Source organism: Kryptolebias marmoratus, linkage group LG20, assembly GCF_001649575.2.
Source record: "Kryptolebias marmoratus isolate JLee-2015 linkage group LG20, ASM164957v2, whole genome shotgun sequence".
Classification (NCBI taxonomy): domain Eukaryota; kingdom Metazoa; phylum Chordata; class Actinopteri; order Cyprinodontiformes; family Rivulidae; genus Kryptolebias; species Kryptolebias marmoratus.
Genome location: NC_051449.1, coordinates 17859505 through 17885641, shown reverse-complemented (window position 1 = coordinate 17885641; position 26137 = coordinate 17859505). Strand labels below are relative to the sequence as shown.

Below are 26137 nucleotides of genomic sequence, written 5' to 3'. Positions count from 1 at the left end.
AACGCCTTGGGATTCCCCCGGAGGAGCTGGCCCAAGTGGCTGGGGAGAGGGAAGTCTGGGTCTCCCTGCTTAGGCTGCTGCCCCCGCGACCCGACCCCGGATAAGCGGAAGACAATGGATGGATGGATGGATGGATGGCTATCAAAAAACACTCCAGTGGTCCATTTCTCTGATGTAAAACGTTAATGACTTGTTTTTAGAGTATTTGTGTCAAAATCCCCAAAGTGGGGTGATTGCGTGGGCGGTGTTATCTCCTTGGCTGGTGATGTAGAAGCTGTGGCAGACCGCTGTAGGACACTGAGAAGGTTACTGTCTGTGTTTATCTGGGAAAATGGAAGCAGAAGAAGAAAGTTTTGTTAACAAGAGAACCGGTTTGAAAACATGTATTTTTTTTGGTGTTGGGAACTTGAGCCTCACAATTTAGAAGGGTAACCTCCAAGCTACACAATGATGTCTCACAGTCTTCAAGGAGTTTCCTATCCAGACAGCGAGAGGCTGCTGGTGCCAGTCTGTCCATGGGTGGTGGTCCTACAGGTGGCAGTTCTTCTATTGACGGTTTGAATTTCAGGAGGTCATCTTCAAAACATTACCTGCACAGTCAGTCACCAGACTTTGTGTTGTAATTTTCACCAGGAGCTAAACTAACCACATCCATTAAACTTTCCTTTCCTTTTGGAAACGGAAGAATTTGGATCGGTTTACACAAACAATTGCAACCATTTCACCCCCACACTATCTGTATTTGCTATTTACTGCCTTGTTCTCGTTCCCGTGCTTGGCGCAGGGTATGTCACACTTCCGAGTGATTACTAGGGCTGAAGAGACCCTAGTAATTTTTTCAGTCTTTGATTATTAGTTTGAAATTACTGTAAATTGTTTGAAATTAAAAATGAAACCAGCACCATTTTAAGACTTTCTCTTGATTTATGTTAGCTTCAAAATGCTTTTCATTTGATCTTTAACATTAACTTTGCATAAAATCTATCTTTGGCTTTAAAATGCAAATAATCAGCTACTTAACAGTGGAAAACAAATATCAGTCATTTAATATATTTATAAAAATATATTCAAATTAAACATGCTAATGAATAAACATGACACACTGCTCTCCCGTGAAACCATATTCTACCATAATAACTTAAAAGCAGCAGATCTGATTTACCCTGTATTTACTTGGTAATGGATCTCTATCATATGTTGCAGTGTCGCACACCAATAAGCGTCAAACTAGACAAACGATATTTTGCAAAGGTATAGAGGTTTATTATTAGCTTATGAAGTGTTTTTCCACACCAGTATGACAGTTTTGATTAAAAGAGGATTTTTGAGCCTAAAAAACATGATAAAAGAGGCCATTCTTTGGCTAGCCATTAGCATAGACTGGAAAAAGACTTTCACCCTTTTCTTCTCACTCCATACTTTATGACTGACGTTGTTTCTCGCAGCCAAAGGTGAAGCGGGAATAATGTTTTGCTTGTGTATGTGTGTGTTAGCAAAATATCTCATAAACAAGTGGACTGCTTAACTTTAGGAGTCAATCTCATTCAAGATGGCTTCCACAGTCAACTAACCTTATAAAACACAATAATTGCTATAACTCAGTCAATTTTACAGACACTGAAATTTTTTTTGTTGTGCTAGTATCTGAAAGTCATCTTCAACACATACTCCAAGTGCTACAAATTGTACAACTTCTTTGCTTAAAACTTTGGCTTTAAGTGTTACGGTCAATGCTATTTGCCTCTTAGCAAATGATCTCATGAACCATTGGACTAATTTAAATGAAACTATCTGAAAGTAAGCACTGGATGCACATCTACAACAGATTGACATTTTGAGTCAACGCAATTCAAGATGGCTGCCACTGCTTATCTACGTTTGCCAACACAAAAATGACTCTAACTTACTTGAAATGACAGATATTCAGGCAAAGTTTATGTTGTGGTAGCTTAGAGTCATCCTCATCACATACTCCAAGCATTAATGCATCTCGTGAAATGTGGCTGTTGTGGATGGCTGTGGTGGCCATCTTGAATTAAAACTCCTGCTGTGAAAGGCAGCAGGTGATATGCATTCCCTTAAGGAATGCTAGGCCTTTAATTACAATCCTGACTTTGCAAATATGCCTTGCAAACATCAGCATGTTGGCATTTTCTTTGCAAGTGCTCTCACAAAACTACTTACTGTACATCCCTGCTGCACCTCAGCCTCGCTGGAAACACAGAGCTTGTGGTTCAGTGTAGCGCTCTCCGTGTAAAGGTCAGAACTGTAAATCAGGTATTATTATACCTTGTTGTCTTTGTCCGTTTCTACTTATTTCCCGATGTGCAACATTTCCAACATAAACTGCTGCTTTTTGTTTTCCTGCACCTGAAGGCTCACTCACCGCAAGGTAGCATTCATCACGATTATGCTGCCTGATAATGAGACATAGTGGAATTAATATTCATTTGTTCCTTGTCTTCCTCTGGGACTCAAAAATGTAAATGTGTGCACTCCGCTGTAACACACTAACTTGTGCAATATGTAAGGAAAGGAAATTAAAAACAAAAAGGGTTTTGAGCTGCTTTGACTATTTAACCTGGTCAAAATGAACTTTGTTGTTACGATGTTGGTGCCATTCCTGTGTTTGTGGGTTTGTTTTTCTGATCAAAATTTTACAGAACAGTATTGAGCCAAATTTCATAATACCTCCTGGTGAGGAGAGGTGGTTCAGGGGCAAAGGAAGAATGTATCCAATTTTGGATCCAGATCACTTTCTTTGAAATTGCTAGAAAGGGCATTGACCTTGCCAGAGGGCTGTGCACTCCCACAGACCTCCTAGCTATTGAATGCAGTGGTATTTGTTATCCAGAAGTCAAAGGTTTTCAGTGCTGAAGAGACAACCCAGCAGGAGGAGCGATTACCGAACAGGGATTTTATTTCCCCTCCGTTGCTCCTGTAAACCCAAAGCATTTTTAATTAAGTGGGGAGGGGATTCTTTTTAGTGTCACAGATTAATTTTATTGGCACAACTTGGTGGAAAAAAAACAAAAAACAGCAACATGTTTGGATATTTAAAACGGCACTTAATTAAGCTGGTAGCTTCTCATACATTAGATCTGCTACTATGCTCCTCCTGGGATTCATCTCTGCTTTTAACCAAAACGTTCCACTGAAGGACTGGAAGTTGAGGTGCGTTTTTGACAAAATGAGTGTTTTCTCACTCACAGAAAACCTGTACATGGCAAAGAACTAGAGCACATTTTGTATCTCTAAGTGGAACTTGGGTTGGATGTTCCGCGTTCAGCCAAATTACTAAAATGATGTACTGAAGGGGATTGTTTTTCCTCCCGGCCTTTAACTTTGGAGTTTATTAATACCTCTCTGTGGTGTTGTAGCCTACGCTGTTATACGTGTGTGTCAATGGTTGTGATAAGTGCTTCCTGCGCTCTAAAGAGTTGCAGGGCAGACTGAGTGCAATCTAGTGCACCTGGCAATAGTCCACATATTACAGAATGTAAAAGGGCTGAAAATGAAAAGCTGGTTTGGAAAAACGGTGCGCTTTGAAACGCCACACGGATAAAAACCAGCTCAAAAATCATCCTAAACATAGAGCTAGTTCATCTGTTAGGGGTTTGGATATGCCACGCACCTCAACTTGAGTGTCAGAACTTTTTTTTTTTTTTTTTTTACTGGTGCCGCTTGCTTCTGGAAGTGCCTCAATTAGTTAATTATTAAGCATTACTGTCGTAGTTTGTGCCTTTGAGGAACAACAGGCAGGTGAGGACAGTGCTCTGGGTTAATGGGGCGTGATTGAATGTGAGAGTCTCGAGAGCCTTTCGAAAGGAAGGAGCGAGAAAAGGACATCTGAGCGCGGGAGGTGGAAATGGAAAGAGAAGGTGATGCAGGGAGAGGCACGAAATGACCTCTGCAGCTCTGTTGATGGCATGAAGCAGAAGACGAGGCGATATGAGGCGGAGAAGGGGTGGCAGACCGAGCAAGGAGGATTAAGGGAAGCAGCTGGTGAAGATGATCCACAGGAGAGTCGGGAGGATGGAGAGAATGAGAGATGGGGTGAAGGAAGACGGCAGAAGGAAGTGGAAGGAGAGGAGGTGCAAGAGGGAGAAACTAATTCTCACTTCACTCTGGGGTGGCAGATTAAGGAAGATTAGAGAGATAGAGCGAGGGAGGGATAGAGTTTGGGTTCTACTGCATGCTACAGAAAGATATCTGAAAGGCTAATACTCAGAAAGAAACACTGAAATAGTGACTGAGAGGGTGGGATTAGGGGACAGAATGAGGAGTAAAACCCCCACAAACAGAGTGAATGATATGGCAAGATGGAGATGGAGGATGATATGAGAATACATACAGTAGATAAGGAGAGACGTGTGCAAATCAGGCTCAGAGGTATCCTAATGGTGATGTACAAATTTCCTCTATAACAGAGGCCATTCTAGCAGCATGCAGTAATCCATGCCATGGGAGCGTAGATGCAAAATCCAGGTCATCTGTATACCTCTCCAGCTCTCGCTTTCCCCGAGACTTCCCACTGGGATTCATTCTCTTATGCCGTGCAACTCTTTGTGACGGTATCTTTTACATTCTGTTCTTTTTCACTTGCAAAAAGGGAAACCTATTTTCTATTCCCCACCACTGACATCTACTGTATTTATTCTCCCCTTTTGAGTGTCCTGAATTTTTTTATTTATTTATTTATTTTCATTTTTCAGCAGACGCCACTACAGGCTTCTGCACATTTGCAGGTTAAAGGGGTGTTGGGAACAAATGCAAAAAGTGCACGTAGCCATACGAGGGTGCATTATGCGGATGTATACTCGCCCGAGCACCTATATTACATTGCGTTTGACAAATGTACGTGTCTGCATGCTGGAGCACGCGCCTGCCGCCACAGAAGTTTCTGCCGAAAATGAAGAGGAAAGGAAAAAGAGAGAAGGGAAACTGAGAGGGAGAGAGTGCTGCAGTGGCAGACTCAATCCGTCATGCAGGATTACAGTGTAAGCTTCTCCACGGCCATAGATGTGGTTTTTATAGGAGAGACACAGGGCTTTTCTGATGGCAGTGGCCCCTGTTATCCCCCCGTCCACATTAGAGACAAAAGCAAAGAGGGGGTTCGAGTGTGGAGGGAATTCTCCCGGTGAGATCCTCACCATAAGGTGGCTTCTGTCTTCATTTCTAGTGCAGGGGGAGAGGGATGCCAAGGTGACAGGCTGAAGAAACTTTAGCTCCCCACTTTTTGCCCTCCTAATCTGGAAGAGGGATCATTAGGCCCAATTTATGATGGATTGTTCACTTAATTGTCTGTTCGATCACAAGGGCTGATGTAAATTTCAACAATACTTGCACAATAATGAAACTCCATTCAGAGGGTGGCGTTTACAGACACAAAAGACACACAAATTGAGTTAAAGATGATGAAATAAAAAAAATAAGGATTCCTGTGTTGGGGGGAAAACTATGTGAGGAGTTTGCTGGGTATTTTCAATGAATCAGGTACCAAAAAGGACAAATATTTGTCTCAATTTCTCAAGACCGTCTAAATGCAGTCCATGGGAGAAAAGGTCTGACACGAAATATGAGCTCTCAAGCCATGTGACCTCCACCAGGAGGAAGTTGTAGTTACTTGTTTTGTTTCTGCAATTATTATTTGCAAATGAAAACTATATCTGTGTGGCTCCTTGGAAAGGAGTTTGGATCACACAATAGATGTTTTTTTATTTTCAAACACAGAGAGCATATTTCTGGTAGCTGGAGCTTACGTGTTTGCGTTGGAGAATTTCCCCCATGACCTCTCTCCGTTTTCTTGGTGTACGTCTTCCTCTTTTCTTTCAAAAAGACCGTTGAGAAACTGGCACATTGTCACTACTTGATAAACTGGAGAGTACAACTGTGAACTCATGAGTACCCATTGAGCTGACGATGACCAGAAATATGAATACCATCAAACATAGAAAATCTACACATCCTTTGGGAACCTGGAAGTTAAAGCTGGAACGGGACCAAGTTCACCATCAGCTGGTTTCAATACAAGTTTTAAGTCCTGCCCACACCATGTAAATAACTCACACACACTTAAAAAAATAAAGATACGCTTCAGATAATTCTTTTCAGGTGTTACCTCTTGTTCACGGCGTTCTTATCTTGCTGTTTTCTGATCAAATATTATTTTTCTAACACATTTCACTGTAGGTTGGGTGACACCATGATTGTGTGCTGGGGAGCAGGCAGGACTTAAAGCCTCAACCCCTCATACTCAAACTCTGGTTCCAAGAATATAACATGGCAGTTCTTGTGGCTTCAGTTCTCAACAACAGAAGAAGACGGGATGTATAGTTTTGTCTTATCTATACAGTTGATGATTAATACATGACACAAAGAGCATGGAAACCATGTTAAAGCCCGCACCTATGCTGCAGATGTGACCTTGGATGGTGATGAGAGCCACAAAGTTCTGTTTCTTTCTAAATCTGGGCTTGGTGTGTGGTGAGCCTGTGAGGTGTCAAAGACCAGCCAATTTCTCTCTTAAATCCTAAACGGAATATACAGTCTCAATGGTCTTGTGGCCTCACAACATCCATACCATCGCACAACATGAATTCACCTGACAAGGAAAAATAAAAATCACCTTGAAAACATTCTGGCAAACTTTGATCCCTTATCACACTGCCGAGAAGGGCAAATGTAGTTTAGAAATCTTTCCTCAACATACACCCTCGGCGTTGATGGATTTCTTTGAACTGCACAGGAGCAGAGCTCAGTACACAAAAAAACAATGCTGCCACAAGCAGTGCTGGAGGAAAGGCGGGACAGTGAACAGCCTGCCCATATGGCAGAGGTTGTCGTCTGAGCTGACATACCCCGCGCTGAGAAGGAAACAACCACTGATGTGATTCTGGATGTTGCAGAACATGTTGCTGCCTATATCACTCAGTTTTAATTTGCACATCCTTGATCCAATCCTCACCCAAGGTGGCCCCTGCATTATAAACTGCCAGAGAGAGCGACTTAAACATGTCGCAATCTGCTCCTTCTCCGTGAGCTGCTGGAAAAATAAACAAAAGCGCCAGACTGACCCAAATAGAAAGAGACTAAGGCGAAATGAATTTGAGACTGGGGCGACATCATTAAAAACGCAAAAATAAACTGTCAGTAACGATACAGAGGCAGGAGAAGACCTAGGGAGCATGAAAGTCATAAAGAGAGGGGTGGGGGATACATCAAGACTGGGACTTCAATGATGGAGATTAAAAGCTGTGACAGAACGAGCTTCTAGGCCTGTTCAGCTGGTGGAGCAAAGGTGTGAATCCTGACGGCTGTGATAAAGAAACAGGACACAACAACATCCTTAGGATGCAGATGATTCAGACAAAACACAGATAAACTGCAGCGCTACATACATACAAGATAAGCACTGGGGTAGCTGTTGATGGTGCCACCTTTCTGAATGGGACTTTTACTGCTGCGTATGGTGCTGTTGGTCAACAAGGTCACAAAAATCAGTGGTCCTGGTCCCACACACCATTGGACAAGCTGTCCATGTGTCCAAAGGTCAATGTTTCTACTTCTGCTCCTACACAGTATATATAGCAGGGGGTTAGCTTGTTTGTGTTCATATGCTAAAGAATTCAAGTAGTCAATTGTATTAATCAAGGAGGTTTCTTTTTCATTTCAGTAATTACATTTCAGTATATTCAGGAGAGTCATCCTGTCTCCACTTATTCTCAGGTTTGGGTTATTGAAACATATATATCATAAAGCAGAAAGCTGCAGACTTGTTGTTCAAAAGCAGATTTTACCAGTCTTTTTTTTCTGCCATTGTGTTTTAAACATGCCAGCTATTCCATTTTTATGTACAGCAACACTAGTTGTTCAGTATTTACATGGATAATTCAGTTTTTTTAAAAGAGGGGTTATATGGCATTTTTATATGTAGTCAGTATCTTACCTGCAGTAGACAGCAACCAGACCAACTTTAGTTGAAAGAATCAGAGATAAGTTCTCATGGGGGAGTTAAGCTAACAGCTACTCGAAAGTAGTGATGGGCATTTCAAGCAAAATAATTTAATCCCCCCCAACACACACACACACACAAAGTGGACATAAACAAAACAAAAAAAATCAAGTGTCAGTGAGTTTGTCCTCTAGTGCTATGATGCTAACTAATTTAGCTCAGCAAGTCACATTGGCCAACTGTTTCTTATGCTGTGAACAATATTCTATTACAATCATCTTATTAAGGGTTAATCTGAACAACTGTTAACATTTAGCATTTAGGATTAGGCTTTTGCCAGTTTAATATTTTTGAGACCTGCATAAATAAAGACTATTAACCACAAGTCCTGCTGCTGAAAGACACGCTCTGATAAAACTGAGGTACACACATAAATCACTTTTGCTAATTTGGGATTTTACTAGCCAGGTTATTACTAGTTTCTACCATTACTAATCCAAGATGGTCACCACAGCTAATCAACCTTAGGGAACACAAAAGTAGATAAAACGTAGTCAAATTTACAGATACTGAGCTTAAATTCAGTGTGGGCGTGTGGTCAGAAGTCTATCACTTCTAAGAACAAGATGATGTTAGTTTAATACTCTGGCAGGAAAGGCAGTGGGTGATATGTATTCCTTTAAGAATGGCAGGCCTTTTAGTTTCTTCTTGTTTTGGTAAGTGTTGTGTTGTAATTTAAGCACTATAACTGTTAGCATACCACTAGTTATGTTGCCACCACGTTGTGGTCATGTTAGCAGAGCAGTACTACCAGGTGCTGGTGGAAAACAGGTAGTTGCTTTTCAAAGCAGCAGTGGTATACATTATACAAATTTGTATAATTTAATGTCTGCTCATATATTTGAACATTACCACTCCTGCCTGCTCAGAGAAGGGCCCATATACAATTAAATTTCATCCATCTAAAACCACTCAGAGCCTGAAAACTTCATAGCCATCCAAGTGAGCACAGTGTTGTCAATTTTTGCACCTCATTACTCCTATCGTTACTTCAGCTGGCTACACTTTACTTGGTCTGTTTTGCAACACAGAAGGCCTTGCAAAGAACCGGAGGCAAAGTTCCAACTTGGGCAACTTCTAGTGTAAATAACTGTCTGATGCAAAAAGTGACGTGTTGTAAAAATCTTCAATAAAGCCTTCACATGAACAGCTATAAAAATTAGTTACGGTTTTCAGCACACAGCTGCTAATTGTACAAGAATGTCATTAGCGTTAAATCATTTTCTCTTTTGTCCTCTAACCCTGCCTTGTTGAGAGATAACCATAAATCTTTTGTTTGAAAGTATATTGAAAAGAAGATTGAGATGATTAAGGCAAAATATCGATTGTCATTATTCACCCTCCTTAATGGCCAGCGGCCTTGATTTTATTTTAAAAAGTGCCATCTTCTTCCCGGCGCGTCACATATTATCACAGACAACCTTGGACATGTTGTGTTTATTCATCTCTGAAACGACCCCGCCGTACACCCCTCCTCCACCGCCGTGTCCAGCCCGGGTGTCTGTTGAAAGGAACGCCCTTGAAAGGTAAACAGCAGAGCTGGAGGGAAACTGAATTATATCCCAGACAAAACGCGTGCTGTGCAGTAAAGCCCCTCTCTTTCTAATAATGACTAACTCTGCCGAGCTGACCCCCGATGCTTTATGGCTCACCGAGATGATGGAGGGGGGAAACTCGGTGCTCATTTTTCTTATAAAGTTTCTCCCACAAAGCACGTAAAATATTCAGCTTTTCTTTTTTTCTTTTAAAGTCATGTACACACACACACGCACGCTTTCACACACACCTTTGACTTTGGGTAGACAATGTCCATCTGCTGAAATCTTCTGCTGAAATGTCAGCCTGCGTGTTGAAAGGATCAGATAGGTTTTTGATGTTGCACATGCGGTCAGGCGGAAGAGGAAGAGAGACAAGCTTGATAGGCATCAGGTGTAATTTTGGTAACTGCCATGGCAGCTGATGACTCACAATTCAGACAACGCAGGCCGAGCACCTACCTGGCTCCGAGCGCACGAGCTGCCTGATATAAAAACATCCACTGACCTTTGTGCATGAAGATCATTGAAGCTTATCATCTCCTTCAACTTCTCAGCGGAGAGCCCTAAAGGTGGAGGGATGTCAGATGTTGTTAAAGTTCAGTCGCACAACGATAACATGCTGTAACCATACGGCGTGGAGACAGCCGGGATTATCCGACCTGCAGAGAACGGGTGGTGGTGGGGAGGGCGCTCACTGGGAGAGGCGATACATTTGTGACGCCATAAGTTTGTCTTTTTATCAACTGTTGCTGAAGACGAAAGGGCACCTATGTTTTTGCCCGTATATGTGTGTGTGTGTGTTAGCAGAAAGTAATCACTGAATATGCTGTACATTTACGATTCTTTAACATTTAGAGTTAAACTAATCTAAAATGGCCTCCACAGCTAATTGGCATGAGCCCCCCCTCAAACAGGCTATAACTTAGATTTACAAATCTTCAGCTAAATTTGGCGTGGTAGTAGCTGCAGATGTATCCATTTATATACTCTGAACACTAATACATCTTGCACGATCTGACAGTAAGATATGAGATAACATCATTTACATGAGTTAACCAAAACAACTATAACTCTGTCCCTTTTCATCCTGAAATGGTTTTTGTTTAAAACTCCTGCTTGAAAGGCAGCCGGCGATATGCTTGGCTTTTATTTATTTACCTATTTTCACCAAATGCAGCATTAATAGCGTTTTAAAGCCTCGGATTGTGAGCAAAACCCAAAGCCTTTAGTGGATCAGTGCTGTCACTGTGGGTGTATTTTCACCCTTTTCTCCAGCACTTTACCCCATGATCAGACAAATGAGACCAGGAACAACCTGAACTCTTGCCAGGGACATAAAATATGGGCCACAAATGTTGTCCCTGTAGTGACCCGGTGGCACGTCTCCTGACAAAGTGATTCTCAGGACTGTTTCCTGTCGAGATTTATTTGATCTTTATGGCACCTCTCACAGTTTATATTCTGTAGCTGGAGATAAAGCAGACGGAGGGGAGCTTGGATTTGCTGTACACAGTAGGCACGGATGAAGTTGAAACCCAGTGACTGTCAGCCGTTTAGCAAATCTTGGGTTCAATCCTTTAAAACATGAAAAGGCAAGAAGAAAAGCCTTTGGAGGATTCTTTATGCTTGCGATCAAAGGATTCATTTTACCATGGGTTTTTGCTAAATGCATAAAAGCATACCTATTAGTTATTCTACCACATTATTTCTCAAAATGTTAATTTATTAGTTTGAATTTCAGCACTCTGCTGCACATTCTCTTTCTTGGCACAAAGCTGAAATTGAAACCTTATTTCTGCCTATTGTTTGGCAGCAATTTGCATTTTTAAATGCATTTTTGTGATCTCAGAAAAAAACCCAGTATTTTCACAGAACGTTCCCAGCATTTTAGCAGCGCTGTTATCTTCTTTGTGAAACAAGCAATAGTAGAAAAGAAACTGAGTCTGATTCAGCATAAGATCATAAAAAAAACAGCTTTGAGGGCGCAAAACACAACTGTAAAAAAAGGCACAAATCTTTATGTGCTGCCTCTTACACGGGCTCCTAATTATATTAATTCAATTCAAATCAGCTTATTTATATAGCACTGACTCGCACCAAAAGTTATCTCAGGGAATAGAAAAAATAAATTCAAATTCGATTCAGATCCAGTTTCAAATCCAATTATAGTCAATTCAGTCACTATTATAACACAATACATTATGAAATGCAAATGAGTAAAAGTTGTTTATCTAAGGAAGCCAGCAGATTGATTATGATCTTCACTTCGTTGCAATCTTACATCCTGTGCAGCACATTGGCGACACTGGCAAAGAATGACTTCCCTTTTGACAGGAAGAAACCTCCAGCAGGACCAGAATCAGAACCAGGCTCAGGGTAGGGCTGAGGGTTTGAGAGGACAGGAAAGAGACACAGACAAACACAAAAGGGGGTTATCGACAGCAATGATTGTAAAAACAGAGAATGAAAAGAAGCTAAAACTGAAGACATATGATCTCTCCTTCTAACTGACATCAGAACTCTGGCAGCAGCACTGTGGATCAGCTGAAGGCTTTTTAGAGAGTTTATTGATATAAAGTTAACAAAGAATTACAATAGTCCAGCCTGGAAGTGATAAATGCATGGACCAGTTTTTCTGCATCATTTTGAGACAAGATATTTCTAATTTTTGTGGTAATATGCAGGTAGAAGAAAGTGTTTCTAGTATTACATCTTATTGTTGGAATTAAAAGACACGCCACTGTGAAGGATTCTGAACTGACTGTCGCATCAGTAATAAACCACACCTTAGACTGGCTTAGGATCACGCTTTGTGTTGTTATTTTGTTGTTTACCTAGTAGAAGTGCACCCACAACCCTTGGCTACAATATTAATAGGAAAACAGAACAAAAAGAGTCAGGTTCAGGAGTACAGTGGGGTTTGTTTCCTCAGGCTGAGTCTTGAAACACTATTTTTACTTTTTTTTTCTCAACATTTCAACTTTACTCTTGAAATAGTATTCTGACTTTATGCTCCAAACTGAGAAAACCTTCCTCCTCATTTTTTATTTCTGAGTGACCTTAATACACCATTATACAAGACTAAGACAGGATTTGGGTGAGGCATATTATACTGTGTGCGAATATATATACTGTATATCACATTGTTATAGTCGTATGAAGCATATCAGCAGTAGTACTTTTCAAAATATCACATTATTATCACAACATTGCAACTTTGTGTTGAATAATACATTGTTATTAAAAAGTGAGAGCTGCTATTTTGCGCTTACCTAAAATCGCAGAAACCAAAAAGCTGTATTTAATAAAAATTTGCTCTACAAAAAGACTTAGGAGATCATTTTAGCAGAAAAAGGTCCTCCCATATGAGAAAAAAAATAATGATCATTTTCTGTTCATCCTAGTGGCTCTAACACTGGATAAAGGCAGATATCTGTGTGCAGGTACTTGTCCTGCACCATAACAAGTAATGTTTCACAAAAAAAATAAGAATTGAAGGTGGGGATAGAAAAAAAAAGTAAAATAAAAGGTTGCAATGGCACAGAGTATCCTAATTCGGTTTTGACACCCTATGACATTATCTTCACTTTCCCTCAGTTATTTTTGTTCTCCTGCTGTTTCTGTCATATTTCCTTCATTTGCTCCTGTCCCTTTTTTAACTCTCCATGCTGCCTCGCTGGGCTGGTTCCCCTCAGTCTAAGACCTTGAACATCAGCTGTTGAGGTGTTACAACACAAGGTTATCTTATTATTTTAAAAGCACTTTTTTCACTTTGTCCACATTAGTACAATAAAATAAAAGACTCCAATTAGAAGTGGCAAGAGATAAAACCAAACATGATTAAGAAATTGGCCTGAATATTCAGTTATCCTTCCTTTCACCTGTCCACCATGCTGCCCAATCATGCATGTTAGAGGCTCATCACACGCATACATACCCTCTAAGTTACAGGTGACCCCTAGTAACTGTTGGTACTTACTATTCCCAACTCCTTTTACTTTGTCAAACCTATGCTTAATGAAAGTAGAGCTCCTTAAAAGAACGCAGCTTGCCCCTCGCCTGGCATGTCAAAGTTTTAAACAGAGATGTCACACAATCTGTTAGAGCTCAGAGCATGCGTATGGGATAGGTTTGAGTTAAAACCATATCAAAGCTTAGCTCAATATTTCTAAAACTGACAGAGTTATAGCCCTGTTTGTGTTTGCTAAGGTGAATAAGCTGCAATGACCGCCTTGAATTGGATCGATTCCAAAAGTTAATCAGTTGCAGATGTTCTCCCAAAGATTACTTTCTGAGAGTTTTGTTAATGTCCATCCAGTGGCTCATGAGATATTTTGCTAACATACAGTGCATGCACACAGACAAGAAATTACACAACCGCCTGCCTTTTGTGCCTGTGGGGGATAAAATAAAACTGCCAAAGGAGAAGTGAGAAGACATAAACCAAGTGTTTTCGGTGCTACATCACACGAGGGCAGTCCACCACATCATCAAGTGATAAAATAAGTTTCACGTAATATAGGAGTTGTTGAATTAAGCCATCCTTCTAATCTGACGTCCTCTAATGTGTGCTCTTGACTTGAAGAACAACAAACCAGTCAGGCAACAAGAATAAAAGGAACTTTGAAAATCCAGATATGATGTTCATGGAAAGATTACAATGAAGAAAAAAATTACTTTTTCTAAAATCTGAAAATTCTAAAGGGTAAATGACTCACATATCATGATGAAAAAAAACAATTTTAAAAAAGTTAAAGAAAAGTATAAAGCATTACATTGTTCCATTATAAGACAGAACACGAGTTCTGTAAACACTTGCCCCAAAGAAGCGGATCTGTCTGATGGATTGCAAAATATCAAATATGTGTCTTTTCATCAGCTCTCTACACAGTTTCAACAGGGAAAAGAAATTGAACAAGATTGAACTCAGTTTTTTTTTTCTTGGTTTGCCTTTTTTTCTATTCTCCTCTTTGTATTTAAGTAACAGCAGCTCTAAAAAGCTCTGACTTTAGCTGTTTACCGTAGCACCACTGATCAAACTGAGAGCCAAACAAACCCGAAGCCCCCTGTTGTTGCTCTGTTCCAATGAGTATTTTTAGCCCTAATCTCACCGACAGGCAAACAGGCAATCTTAAGTGGACAGAATTTCTGAGCCCTCAACAAGCAAACCTGTAGCTTCATCCCGCTGTCTCCTAGTGTAAAACACTGTGCTGTCAGAGCGTCGACATTCCCCCTGCTCTACTGCTCACCCCACCACTCTCTGGAGAGTTAGCTCATGTCCATAAGCTGCTGCTGGATGCTTTCCCATGAGAGGTTAGGACCTGCTGTCAGCATATAGCGAGGTTGAGATGGAAACAAGGTTTGGGACACAGGTGAAAAAGGTGTTCATACATTAACAGATGGAAACCCAAGTAACTTCTCACCTCCCAGCACTCTGACAGGTTCTGCTTTTTATCTTGCAAGGGGTTCAAGGTGAGAGAGGACCTGCTTTAAGGGGTTTAACACTTAAAAACAAACTGGTTGGTCTTCCAAGAACAGATGAGCCCACCCTTCTTCTGCACCTCCCATATTTCACTGCTTATACAAAAAAAACAAAAAAAAACCCCCAGATATAGGCACTTCTGTTCTTTTTTTCTGCGCCGGGTTGAGCTCACCTTTGCAACTCCATGCATAATTCTTTTGTGGTGGAGGCTTTTCTCTTTCCTCCTGGTCTGAGAGAGCGCTCCCTTTTCTTCTCTTTGACTCGCTGCGTCCAGAAGGACGGTCCCTCGGGGCGTCTTTGTTTCTTCCCAATGCAGATATAAGTGGCACCTCCATGCGTGTTCAGGTTTTCTGTGCCTCTCTGACTGCATGGATGTGCTTTTATGCAGGTGGATGAATGAAGCTTTGGGATTCCAGGTATTTTATGTGTGCGCTTTAGTAAAAGATTTTTCATTCACAGAGCGTGAAGCCACACAACACCTGTGTGGGTGTGTGTGTGTATATTTGTTCATCGTTGCAAAGTGGATGCAAATGAGCGCGCTGCTGCTGCTGTGGTGGAGCATCTGTAGCAGTGTTTGCTTGATTAATGGAAGGGCTATCCAAAGAAAGAGAGTTTAGACAGCAAGCAAAGAGATGAATTGTGATTAAAATTTTCAATCTCGTTAGGTTGTTGACAGCTCACAATCGATGGTGAGGTTCTGCCTCCAACACTAACGAACCAAAAGCTCAGAGTTGATGAGTTTTAGAAGGCATGGCAGAAGTAAGGGGAAAATAATTAAGTTATTTATTGCCCCAATTAATCAATTCCCCGAGACACATGATGTACAGTTGTGGTAAAATGTTAATACACCCTCTTTTAGTTCTAAGTTTTCACCTATCAGAACGTTAAAAAAACATAATCTGGTTGTCGTCAGGACTTAATACATCCTCAAAAGAAGACATGACATATTTCACTGTGTCTTTCTTTATTTAACAAAACCTGAAGCAGAATGGTGAAGGAGTGTCCTGGTAATCAATTACACTCAGTGAATTGATCATCAGCAAGTGTGAGCACTTCTATGAGAACCAGAAGCTTTGTCAGTTTGTTGAGCATTCAGGTGTGCGTTCGAAATGTCAGCAGTGAGCTCAGAAAAGCAATTGGTCCTGCCAATCAGCCCTGATTCCATTGTAGAGCAAATACAAACACCTTGTCCTTCTACAGTCTGAGAGATAATTTATGAGTTCTAAAGATTCAAGATGGTCGCCAAAACCCTCATTTGACCAAGCATGGTGATGGAAGGGTGATGATTTGGGCTTGTGTTGCAGCCACAAGGTCTGAGTATCTTGCAGTCAAAACGTGAGACCTTCTACTCATCAGCTGAATCTTAGACCAAACCGGGTCATACATGCCCAGCATCAAATTATCAAAAACAAAATGAAGAAGTCAAGAAGTTGTCACGTCCCAATCAGTGTTCAGACCTAAACTCAGTTGAAAAGCTGTGGCATTAGAGCTGTGCACTGAAGAATGACTGTAATTTTGTGAAGGAGAGTGGGACGAAATTCCTCTACAACCATGTGAGAGATTGATAGAGTCAATTCTTGCTATTAAAGAGGGTTGTACAAGCTGTATCATTTGGTTTGCTTTGTTTTATTATAAAGTGCTGCTGCCTTTTTGGTATGTATTTGTTAAATAAATAATGACAGAAAGTAATATGCTATTTATTGGTTTTCATCCAAGGTTGCATTTACCCTGCTTGAAGACCTAATAAGGCAAAATGTATCCAGCGTGACCTTACATTTTGGAGTTTGTTCAAACTCTGAAAAAATAATTACACAAAGTATTTTTTGTAAAGCTTTTGCTACCAACTGCCTCACCCTATTATCCTCATTTATTCATTCGTAAAATGTAAAGCTAAAGGTGCTGCCCTCATTCTTGTTGGTTCCACAAGAATGAAAACAACAGTTGTTCCATATTAGACTGTAAAAGTCTAATGAGAAAATATGAGCTCTCTTTCTGCCTCGTACTGCAGCACCCAATTATGCTCACTTACGCTGCACACTCTGGATAATGGCATAACCATAGTCCTCCCTAAAGGTGCCCAGCACAATCTGAAAGGCTGTGACACGAATCAATACGTCTCGAAGCTGTCTCCCTCGTAGTCTGGGTAGAATTTCTCTCAAAAACTGGTGTGAAAGATTACAGATTCCGAGAATAAAAGTGCTTTTATTCCTACTTGGCTCCTTTTAAAAGAAAAGTTCACATTGTCAGAACCTTCCACGGGGAAAATGTTTTAAATTTGTGCTCGGTGCCGTGTTGATATTCAGCCATGCATCCGACCACCTGCCCCAGGCTTGTTAACAAGGTGCCCGTGGCAATGATTGCCTGGCCATCAAACTCCCAGCTGATAAGTTCCTCTGGGAAGGAGAGAGAGACGAGTTCTGTCATTGAATTTCCCCTGATCGGCTGCTCATGCTGTACATTTGAGATAACACTCAGCCAATCGTAGCCTCACACTGTCTGTAATGGCCTCTGTCACGTTTCTCCTATATAACTTATTCCGTAAAATCTCCACAACGCGTTTCACCCAATCTCATGTAACTACTGGATGTATCCTGCTCGCTACATTTTTTTATCATCTGATGACTCGATTTATAAGGACAATTATAGTGCTGTTGCCTGTCGTCAAGATGGTTGCCGACCAGACACCTGTCAGTTCCAATGTTGCAAGGCCGAGGAAGGAGACTGGCTGATTGATTGAAGTGTGAGTGCACAGAGGGTGAGGGACGGGGTGACAGGCCAGTGATTGACACAGATGAGAGGGGGGGGGGAGAGGTTAGAATCGAGCAGCGTTGTAGGCAGGATGCTAAAACAAAAGCAAGCTAAAGAAAGGGGATAGAGGGAGATTTACAAAAATAAATACAGTGGAAAGAGACAGGTGGTGAGTGGGAGAGGTGGGGAAAGATTCGTCAGAAGAGGCTGCTTAGAGAAAGGGAGGCTAAAAGTGATGAGGCTACGGCCACTGAGGAGAGGATGAGAACGGGTGAAAGGTATTCCAGGAGGAACCTCCCAGCTTCAGTCATGCCCCAGTGAATGTGCTGACAGAGTCTGCTGTCTGCAGCGCCGAAAGGAGCAAGTGTCATACACCCAGACAGAGCACACAACACTGCTCGGGATAAACCGAAACTGGCACTGTGCAATTCATAACACTCAAGCTTCACTACATAAACAATAACTCCTGTTTTACAAAGTGTGCTACTTTAGTCAACAAGAAAGGAACATTTGGAGAGACACTTTAAAACCATCAAGTCTGGTCCTCGCTGAGAGGGGTTGAAGGTTTAAATGTTTAGTGCTTTTTTAGTCCTGACAGCCATAGTGTTGTTGTTGGCTGGTGTCTGCAGATGTAGAACTCACAAGAAACAGGGAAGCATTTGGTTTTTGGTCCATTTTTTTTGCACATCTTTTGCCCCCACTATCTGCTATCAGTGTCATATTCACAACACAAATAGCATTTATTATATGCCAACTCAAACACTTCCAGAGGGCATTGAGAATTAAACGGATATAGAAAATTATTAACTCCTTTTGCAAATCTGCGCCTCACTGTCCAAAGTTTACAGCCCCCGCACCTCCCAAATACAGTAAAATAGTTAGAAATGTGTGCTGTTGGAAGACTGTCTCTGCAGAGAAGTACACCAGCACATTTTTAGTTAGTCAAAATAGATGAAAAGGATATTATAAATCCAAATATGTAATTTCCTTTCAGACTCTCTGACTTTGTTTGGTTCAATAATATCAAAGTGTTTAGCCAAATCACTGACAACTTAAGTTTTCTAAATGACAAATATCTATCTTGTCTCTGCACACATAATAGCAATGAAAGGATTGTTATGTTAATGCATTCTGGCAAATAGTCACTTTATTGACTTGTCAGCTGTGTGGGCTGGCTTTATTGAAACATCACTGAAGGGTGTCTACGCTTATTTGAAGACAAGCAAACTGACTGATATCTGACATTTTGATTTGGAGTTGGGTTTTCATTTGTGTCTTGAGTGCACAAGAGACATCCTGAAAGTGTGAGTGTGATAAACGAGAGCCTGGTAACCTTTTTTTTTTTTTTCCGCTTGAGGCTCAGTAGGCAACAAAGTCAATCAGCATGTACAGCTCGTATCTGAACTGACATTTTAACCAACTGAATGAAAGATAGTATCAATGTAGCTTATTAATCACGCATCAAAGCGGTTTGAAGATGGTTTTGTGTCCTATCTGGTCCCTTTTCTCTTTTGCTCTGCACCACTGTTTTTCCTCATTCATAATATTCTTGTGGTACCTTATCTATTTTTCATACAACAGAATGGTGACAAATTTGCGCATGTCTATTTTAGAGATGGAAGGAAAATAAATTATGTCATTACAAGGGTATGAATGGAAGCCTTTTGTGCTTCTGAAATCTGATTGCTGCCCTGTTAACAGACCTGTCCTGCTTGTCTATGGCTTCTCCTACCTGTCTTTGCAGCTCTGTTTTTAATTAACGCTACACAATGATTAAAGTTTTGGCTTAATTATCTTTATCTTTTTCTCTCAGGGCGTTCAACTCTCCGTGGGAAACTGAATGAGACGCTTCGCAAGAGGAGTTGGGGGGTGGGGAAAAAACAGCTCAGGGAGGCTTTTTGAGATAGAGAGAGATATTAGACAGCGCTGAGAAAAAAAACAGAAGAAAAGGAGTGATTGACACCTGCCCTCCAGCCTGGTGTGAAGGGCACAGCATGGGAGAGTGAGAGGAGGGGAGCGAAGTGAAAGAAAACACCGGAGAGAATGAAGACAACCAGAAAACAAGACCTGCCTTATTACAGACCTCGCTCAAATTAGAACGTCTCGCTACACAACAAGATGATTGCAAGAAATTTAGTCCTATTGGTTATCATGTCCCTGTGGGAAGGGCTTTTGGGAGGAGTCTCTGCCAGTAAGATTGTACGCAGGAGAGGAGTGGGCGGGTCGCACTCGGTGAAGCTAGGGGAGAGCAGATCTGCAGACCAATGGGACAAAGGCGAGGACTCGAATTCAATGCCTATGGTGACCCTTAGAAACCTGATCAGTCATGAACAGGCAAGTGCTGCTGGATCACTGGCTTACACCAAAGTAGTGCAGAATAATCCTTCGTCAGTATCTAACAAGGAGAAGCAATCTTTCAAGCCCAAGCGTGAGGTTGACTCTGTCAGTAAAAAAGACATGACTCCATACCTATTGTCCAGTAACAAGCCTCTATATCAGGACATGAAAAAAGTTAAGAACAACACAAAAGGTGTTGAGACTTCCAGTTCTGGAAGGTTAGAGAAAACCTTCACGATCCACCACAAGTCAGATCTGCACTCCAATAAAACCAGGTTTAAATCAAGCTTTAAATCCAGGAACAAACCTGATCTGAGTGTTCATACCACAGGTATGCCCGGAAGAGGGTTAAGCTTAGATTCAAATCGAAAGCTGAATCTCACTGGTAGTTATGGAGTGCTTAAGCTGCTGTCAAAAGAAAACTTAGTGAGGATCGTCAATTCCCAAATGCAGAGAGTTCCAGGCCTCAGCTTTTCAAGCAAGGGCAGCCGTAGCAGGAAAAGAGATTTGATTGACGTTAATCATGGACAGTTAGAGACTCAGAAAGAGCAAAGACAAGATATAGCTGCCACTCAGGCTCACATTGGACTTGATAATCAGACCGCGTTTCCTTATGCAAGCACAGTCACCAGCCAAGATCTTAATCAGGACCAGGGCGCCGATGCTCGTAATAATCCGCCAAGTGAAGCCAAGCCAGCTTTGGGTAAAGGGCAGGATAATTTGGAAATACAGAGCTCCAATGGTGGTGATAACAAGAGCAAACACCTTGTCCGTTTTCTGTCAGCACCCCACAGCGAAGTCAGCCTCAGTCCTGAGAAAGAAGCAACGATCGGCCAAACAGAACCTCCATTTACATCGACAAAACACCTACCAGTGTATGTTCTTCCCAAAACAAATGATTCTCCTCCATCTGTGCTGACAATGCAACCCCTGGGAGCGAGGCTGGGGAACAGAGCAGCAGATTCCCACAGAGACCCATTAACAGAGTCAGCTCACACTGCTCAAACAGAACTCAGCACAGCTCTGTATCTCACAGATGAAGACTACAAACTTGTCAACAGCAGTCATGTCCTGAGGCTCCACCCTGCTCCCAAATGGAGCCACGGTGCAAAAGACACTGAGATGCAAGCTGTCGATTCAGAGAACGGGAAGGGACTTGTGTTTGAAGAAGCCGAGTCCGAGGGGGAAGCTGATGCGCGTGACCCCACGGAGAGGAGGGGGTCACGCTCTCGCAGCCGGAGGAGTTGGATCTGGAACCAGTTCTTCGTGATAGAAGAATACGCAGGGCCTGAACCTGTGCTCATCGGACGGGTAAGGAAAAACAGCAATCTTTTTTTCTCGTCTCTATTTACAGTACAGAGGCAGTGAACACTTTTATGAATATTTTATGAACATTTCAGACAGTCTTTGCAGGTCCTTTATATGGCTTATTTAACCTCGGCTCTCCAACTGTTACACATCTTATAGAGGAGATGATTAGCATAATTTAACCCCACGGTCACGCTCCAAGTTTTCTCTGTATTGTTATAACCCTGCAATTGGAATTGATTTACATTCCTCCAGTGTGATGTGATGCCTTCCAGGGAGTCGTAAAATTTTCAATGAATCAGTAGTCTACCGAGGCTCAGCAAAAGCCCCAGATCCCGTCTGCCCAAGAGGCCAGTCATGATCACTACCAATCTGCACTCACCAATGGGAATTGACACATCCTGTCGAATTAATAGCTTTACCTTTTTCTTCCACCATTGATCCTCTCCCCAAGGCAGACAGCCAGAGCAGTCCTGAGTGTTCCCTCATCTCCCTGTAGGTCAGACCTGTCGGATCACCTTCCTCTTGGTCCGCATGGCCTTACTTATGATATTTTTTTCCCAGACTGATTTACACTCAGTTTGACAGCATTTATCACTGCGTTCTTTCTCAATACAACACGTGCAGGGCTGTGGTCCTACAGCCCTGTGCTTTGCGATTTATTACACTCATTGACCAGGCGTGCCTCACCCCCCCGGTCCCCAGCACACACTTCCTCCTCATTTAAAAGAGTTACGAGTGCGGAGGAGGTCACGTCAACTGGACAGAAGGTGTCTCGAAGCCTGGCGCTTTAATGCCTGCGCTCTCAGTCCCTGGCATGCGCCAACTGTCTCAGAACCCAGCTGGGGTAGATGAGCTAATTTATAAGCCTGTGTGGCCAGTTTGCTGAGCAAATGAATAGTAATGATCCCTGTGTGACTGCTGCAGGCTGCTGGAAACCGCAGAGAGAGAAGTTGGTGTGTGTAAGTGCCTGAAGTTGAGCTGGTGTTTATGAACTTCAGCTCAGTGGGGAGTGTTTCGCACTTGATAGACAAAGAAGGCACAAATTGCTTTGTGTTTTTTTTTAGGCCTTAATAAGCAGATGGGCAGAGCCTCACCTGATTTCTGTGCAGCCTCCCTGCTGTTTAGCTAACATTTAATTTGGCTTCTTTTGCCTTTTGCACTGTGACGGATGAAGGTCTGAGCGGAGTGCTGTGAAGCATTGTCGCTGGGCCCGGAGAAGATGCGAGAGGCAGCAGTCCAGCTTACAGATGGCGTTGCGTGTAAAGCCATTAGTGCCAATCTGCTGTGTCAAGCAGGTATTCATGCCAGCACATTGTATGGTACTCAAGAAGGGAACAAAGCCAGGCTACACACACACACTCATCCGTATGATAGTGTTGACACTTGGAGTACACCCAGAGCACTGTTGTGACTGTGTATTTTGTGTGTGTTCTCAGTCAGAGATGTGTATGATTAGTACCCCACTGTATTACACAGTGACAGCACACATGAATAATGCTCTTATAGATCCTAATACGCTTATGAATATTTAATCTTCTTGGCTCTAGTGTAGGCGCTATAGGTAGAGAGATCAATGCGAACACGCTGCCTTGTTTTTTCCTCTGTCGGATGCTTTAATAGAGAGAGTTATGGTGGTGCTGGTAGGTGGGAGGGACACGACTGGGCTGTTCAAGGCAGAGTAGCTCCATTTGCCAGATCCAGCTCAGTCAATGGCAAACACTGTAGCCTCTGACTTATAACGCATTTCTTTCCCCCCTACAGCCAGCTATGCAATCTTTTACACGCAAACGGTGTTCATTTTTTTTATAGTTTCGATGCTGATGGCTGTCTTTAATAGTCTGCCTTTGCGTCATTGTTTGTTTTTCAGAAGGAATAAATCTCTACTAAAGCTGGAAACAAGAGCCAAGGCTCTTATCTGTGATGTCAGTGGGAGACAAATGCTCTTTGTCTTAAACTGATAATGAATTATGGGTCAAATTTGTGAAACGGCACGCGGCGTAGTTTCCAGTGGATGTTCATGAGCAATTGCTCTGCTGCAAAACATTTTAGAAACAGAAAACATGCTAAAAGAAGTCGTGAGTACACCAGCCGCTGCCTGTCTGCTGTTGTTGGAGGCGCACCTTGAAATGCTTTTATTCTGTCAAGGATCTAAGTTTTTCTTTATACAGAGTTGTTTAGGATCACAAGAATTGCCAAAAAAAGAGCAAAAAATTTCAATTTTTTTTTAGAAGTGAATCGTGTGACTGAGTTTTCTCTCTGTATCTCGTACTCACGCACACACACAAGGACAGAGCCACACACACATACATGAAGCTATGTTGCTATATTTTCTCACACTGAAGCGTCGCTCCCCCATGATAATTGTGAATTTAATTGATGCTGTCACATGGTCTGTAATGGGGTTTCAAGTGATTGCAGAGGCTGAGTGAAATAAACACAGAATATTTTCCCTTTTTTTCGAGGAGAAAAGGCGCCTCAGCTGAGCAGGGATTATAAGGAGAAGAAAAACACCCCTTTCTGATTAGCTTTTCTTCTCCTCTTACTCTTCTCTTGAAATGCAAACTCCCTAACACCTCGTGTTGTGAGAAAACGTGACACGAGCGAAGCGATTTCTTCCTCTTTGTTATGAAATTCCATCATGAACACCTTCGTAACAGCTTCAATGTTTGAGTTACCTAGCACCACGTTGGCTAATGTGCATTTCTATCTAACTCATGTAGCGCAAGAGGAAACGGACCTGGGTGATCTTCATCATTAGCATATCATTAACATCATAATGTGCATTTAAAATTCAGAGTGTAATAAGGACTATATAGTTAAGATTGATGTCTGTATACCACGGATAGCACACAGTATGAATATTTAATGTACAGAAATCAATACAAAACAAGCTAATATTAACATTTGATGCATAATAAAACCAACCATGCAGCATTCGTCAACACTGAATCCCAGAAACTGCCCTTCAAAATACAGTTACGATTCATCCTGCCTGAGGTTGTCTAAAATACTCTATCCAACCCGGTTACCGGCCAGTGTGTTATTGATAACTCCTGCGCCTCTGCGCAGCCCCTCTGGGTACGACCTGCACAAGCGTGTTGTTGCAAAAACACTTGTAGGAAATTGTCAATGTGATGCAAGGAGGAGAAGGAAGTTGTCACAGGAAGATGGTTTATGCGTTTTTTGTTTTTTTTTCTTACTCCAGCTAAACCCTTTTGTATTTAGCTCCTAGTCATTGGTAGAAAATGAGTAGGTACATTTGTACATCCTTTGTCACTTTTATGACACAATGTGCAACTCAGAGCTGTGGTTACGCAAAACACATTCAGTCAAAATTCGATGCAACAACTATTATTGGCTTACATATAGCTGCTGATGCAAATAGATGCTTTGCACCTCTACATAGGAGCAATTCATTGCCACAAATCAGACCATAATTTAAAATTTGTGTAAATGGATTAAAAAAGAAATGTTCTGTGTTGTAGATATGATTTTGAATTAAGTGTGCACTTCTTACATTTCTTAGAAAAAAGGAAACATCTATTTATACTCTGATGTAATATAATGTCTAATATCTCTTATCTCAAAAAGCTTCCCTGAGTTGAAAAGGAAAAATATCAAAATTACTTCACCATAAATCATCTTGAAACATTTAAGGAAGAGTCAAATTTTATATAATTATGTTTTATAAAGCTTTCAGTCTGGCAAATTACAGTTTTACGTTGCATTTCAGGATGAAAGTTATTCTTGAGCCCAAATGTCTGTATTGATAATAGGTGGATGACAGTTTTTGTGTAGTTCTGACTCACATGCATCCAAAAGTGAATCCAAAAAATAAAAAAATAAAACCCTGTTGCCTACTGCTGAAGCCATAGGCAGAACGATAATGGTTTTGTTTGTGTATGTGTTTGTTTGTTTGTTTGTTTTGTACAGCTACAAAATACCTCTTGAACCATTGGTTGGATTTAACTGGTAATTTCAAAAAGTAATCTTCGGATGTACACCTACAATTGATTACCTTGTTCCCTATTCAACATCACAGATAACTGACTTCAAAAAACACAAAAGTGCATAGAACTCAGCCAGTTTTACAGATTTTGAGCTAAACTTTGGTGTGGTGGTAGGTTAGCATCGTCCCAACTCATATTTTGAGTGTAATACATTGTGTGACGTATTTCATTAAAATTTTGGCACTACCTGTCAGAGTTAACATTGTCTGTTAACAAAATGTGTCATGAACCGCTGGAAGGATTTTTTTGAAACTCTTAGAAAGTTATCATCAGCTTCACATTTACAGTTTATTAACTAATGGAGCTAATTTAAAATGGCCACTACACCCAAATAAACTAAAGCCACACAAAAGTGTCTGTAACTCAGTCAACTTCCAAGATATTGAGCTCAACTTTGGTGTGTTGGTAGCTGAGCATTGTCCTTAACCCACACTTTGAGTACAACACAATGCATGATGTTTTTGCTTAAAATGTTGGAAATAACTGTTGGTGTCAATTCTGTTTGTAAAATATTCCAAAAACTCCTGAATGGGTTTCAAGAAAAATAATTTTTGGCTGTACATCTAAATTAACTTTTGGAGTCAACCTAATTTAAATTGGCCACAATAGCTAATCAACATTAATTAGTATAACTCAGTCAGTATTATATAAAGATATTTATGAAATTTGTTGTGTTGGACACATACTCTAAGCAGAT

At 41.3% G+C, this 26137-nt stretch overlaps 1 protein-coding gene across 1 annotated transcript in view; it reads left to right on the top strand.

Annotated features, from left to right (window-relative positions):
• LOC108238645 overlaps positions 1–26137 on the top strand; it is a 188296-nt gene that overhangs the window by 51031 nt on the left and 111128 nt on the right. The window contains exon 3 of the mRNA XM_017420878.3: positions 19596–21430. Within this exon, the coding sequence (XP_017276367.1) occupies positions 19901–21430 (1530 nt within the window). The 5' untranslated portion in view covers positions 19596–19900. The remainder of the gene's footprint in view (positions 1–19595; positions 21431–26137) is intronic.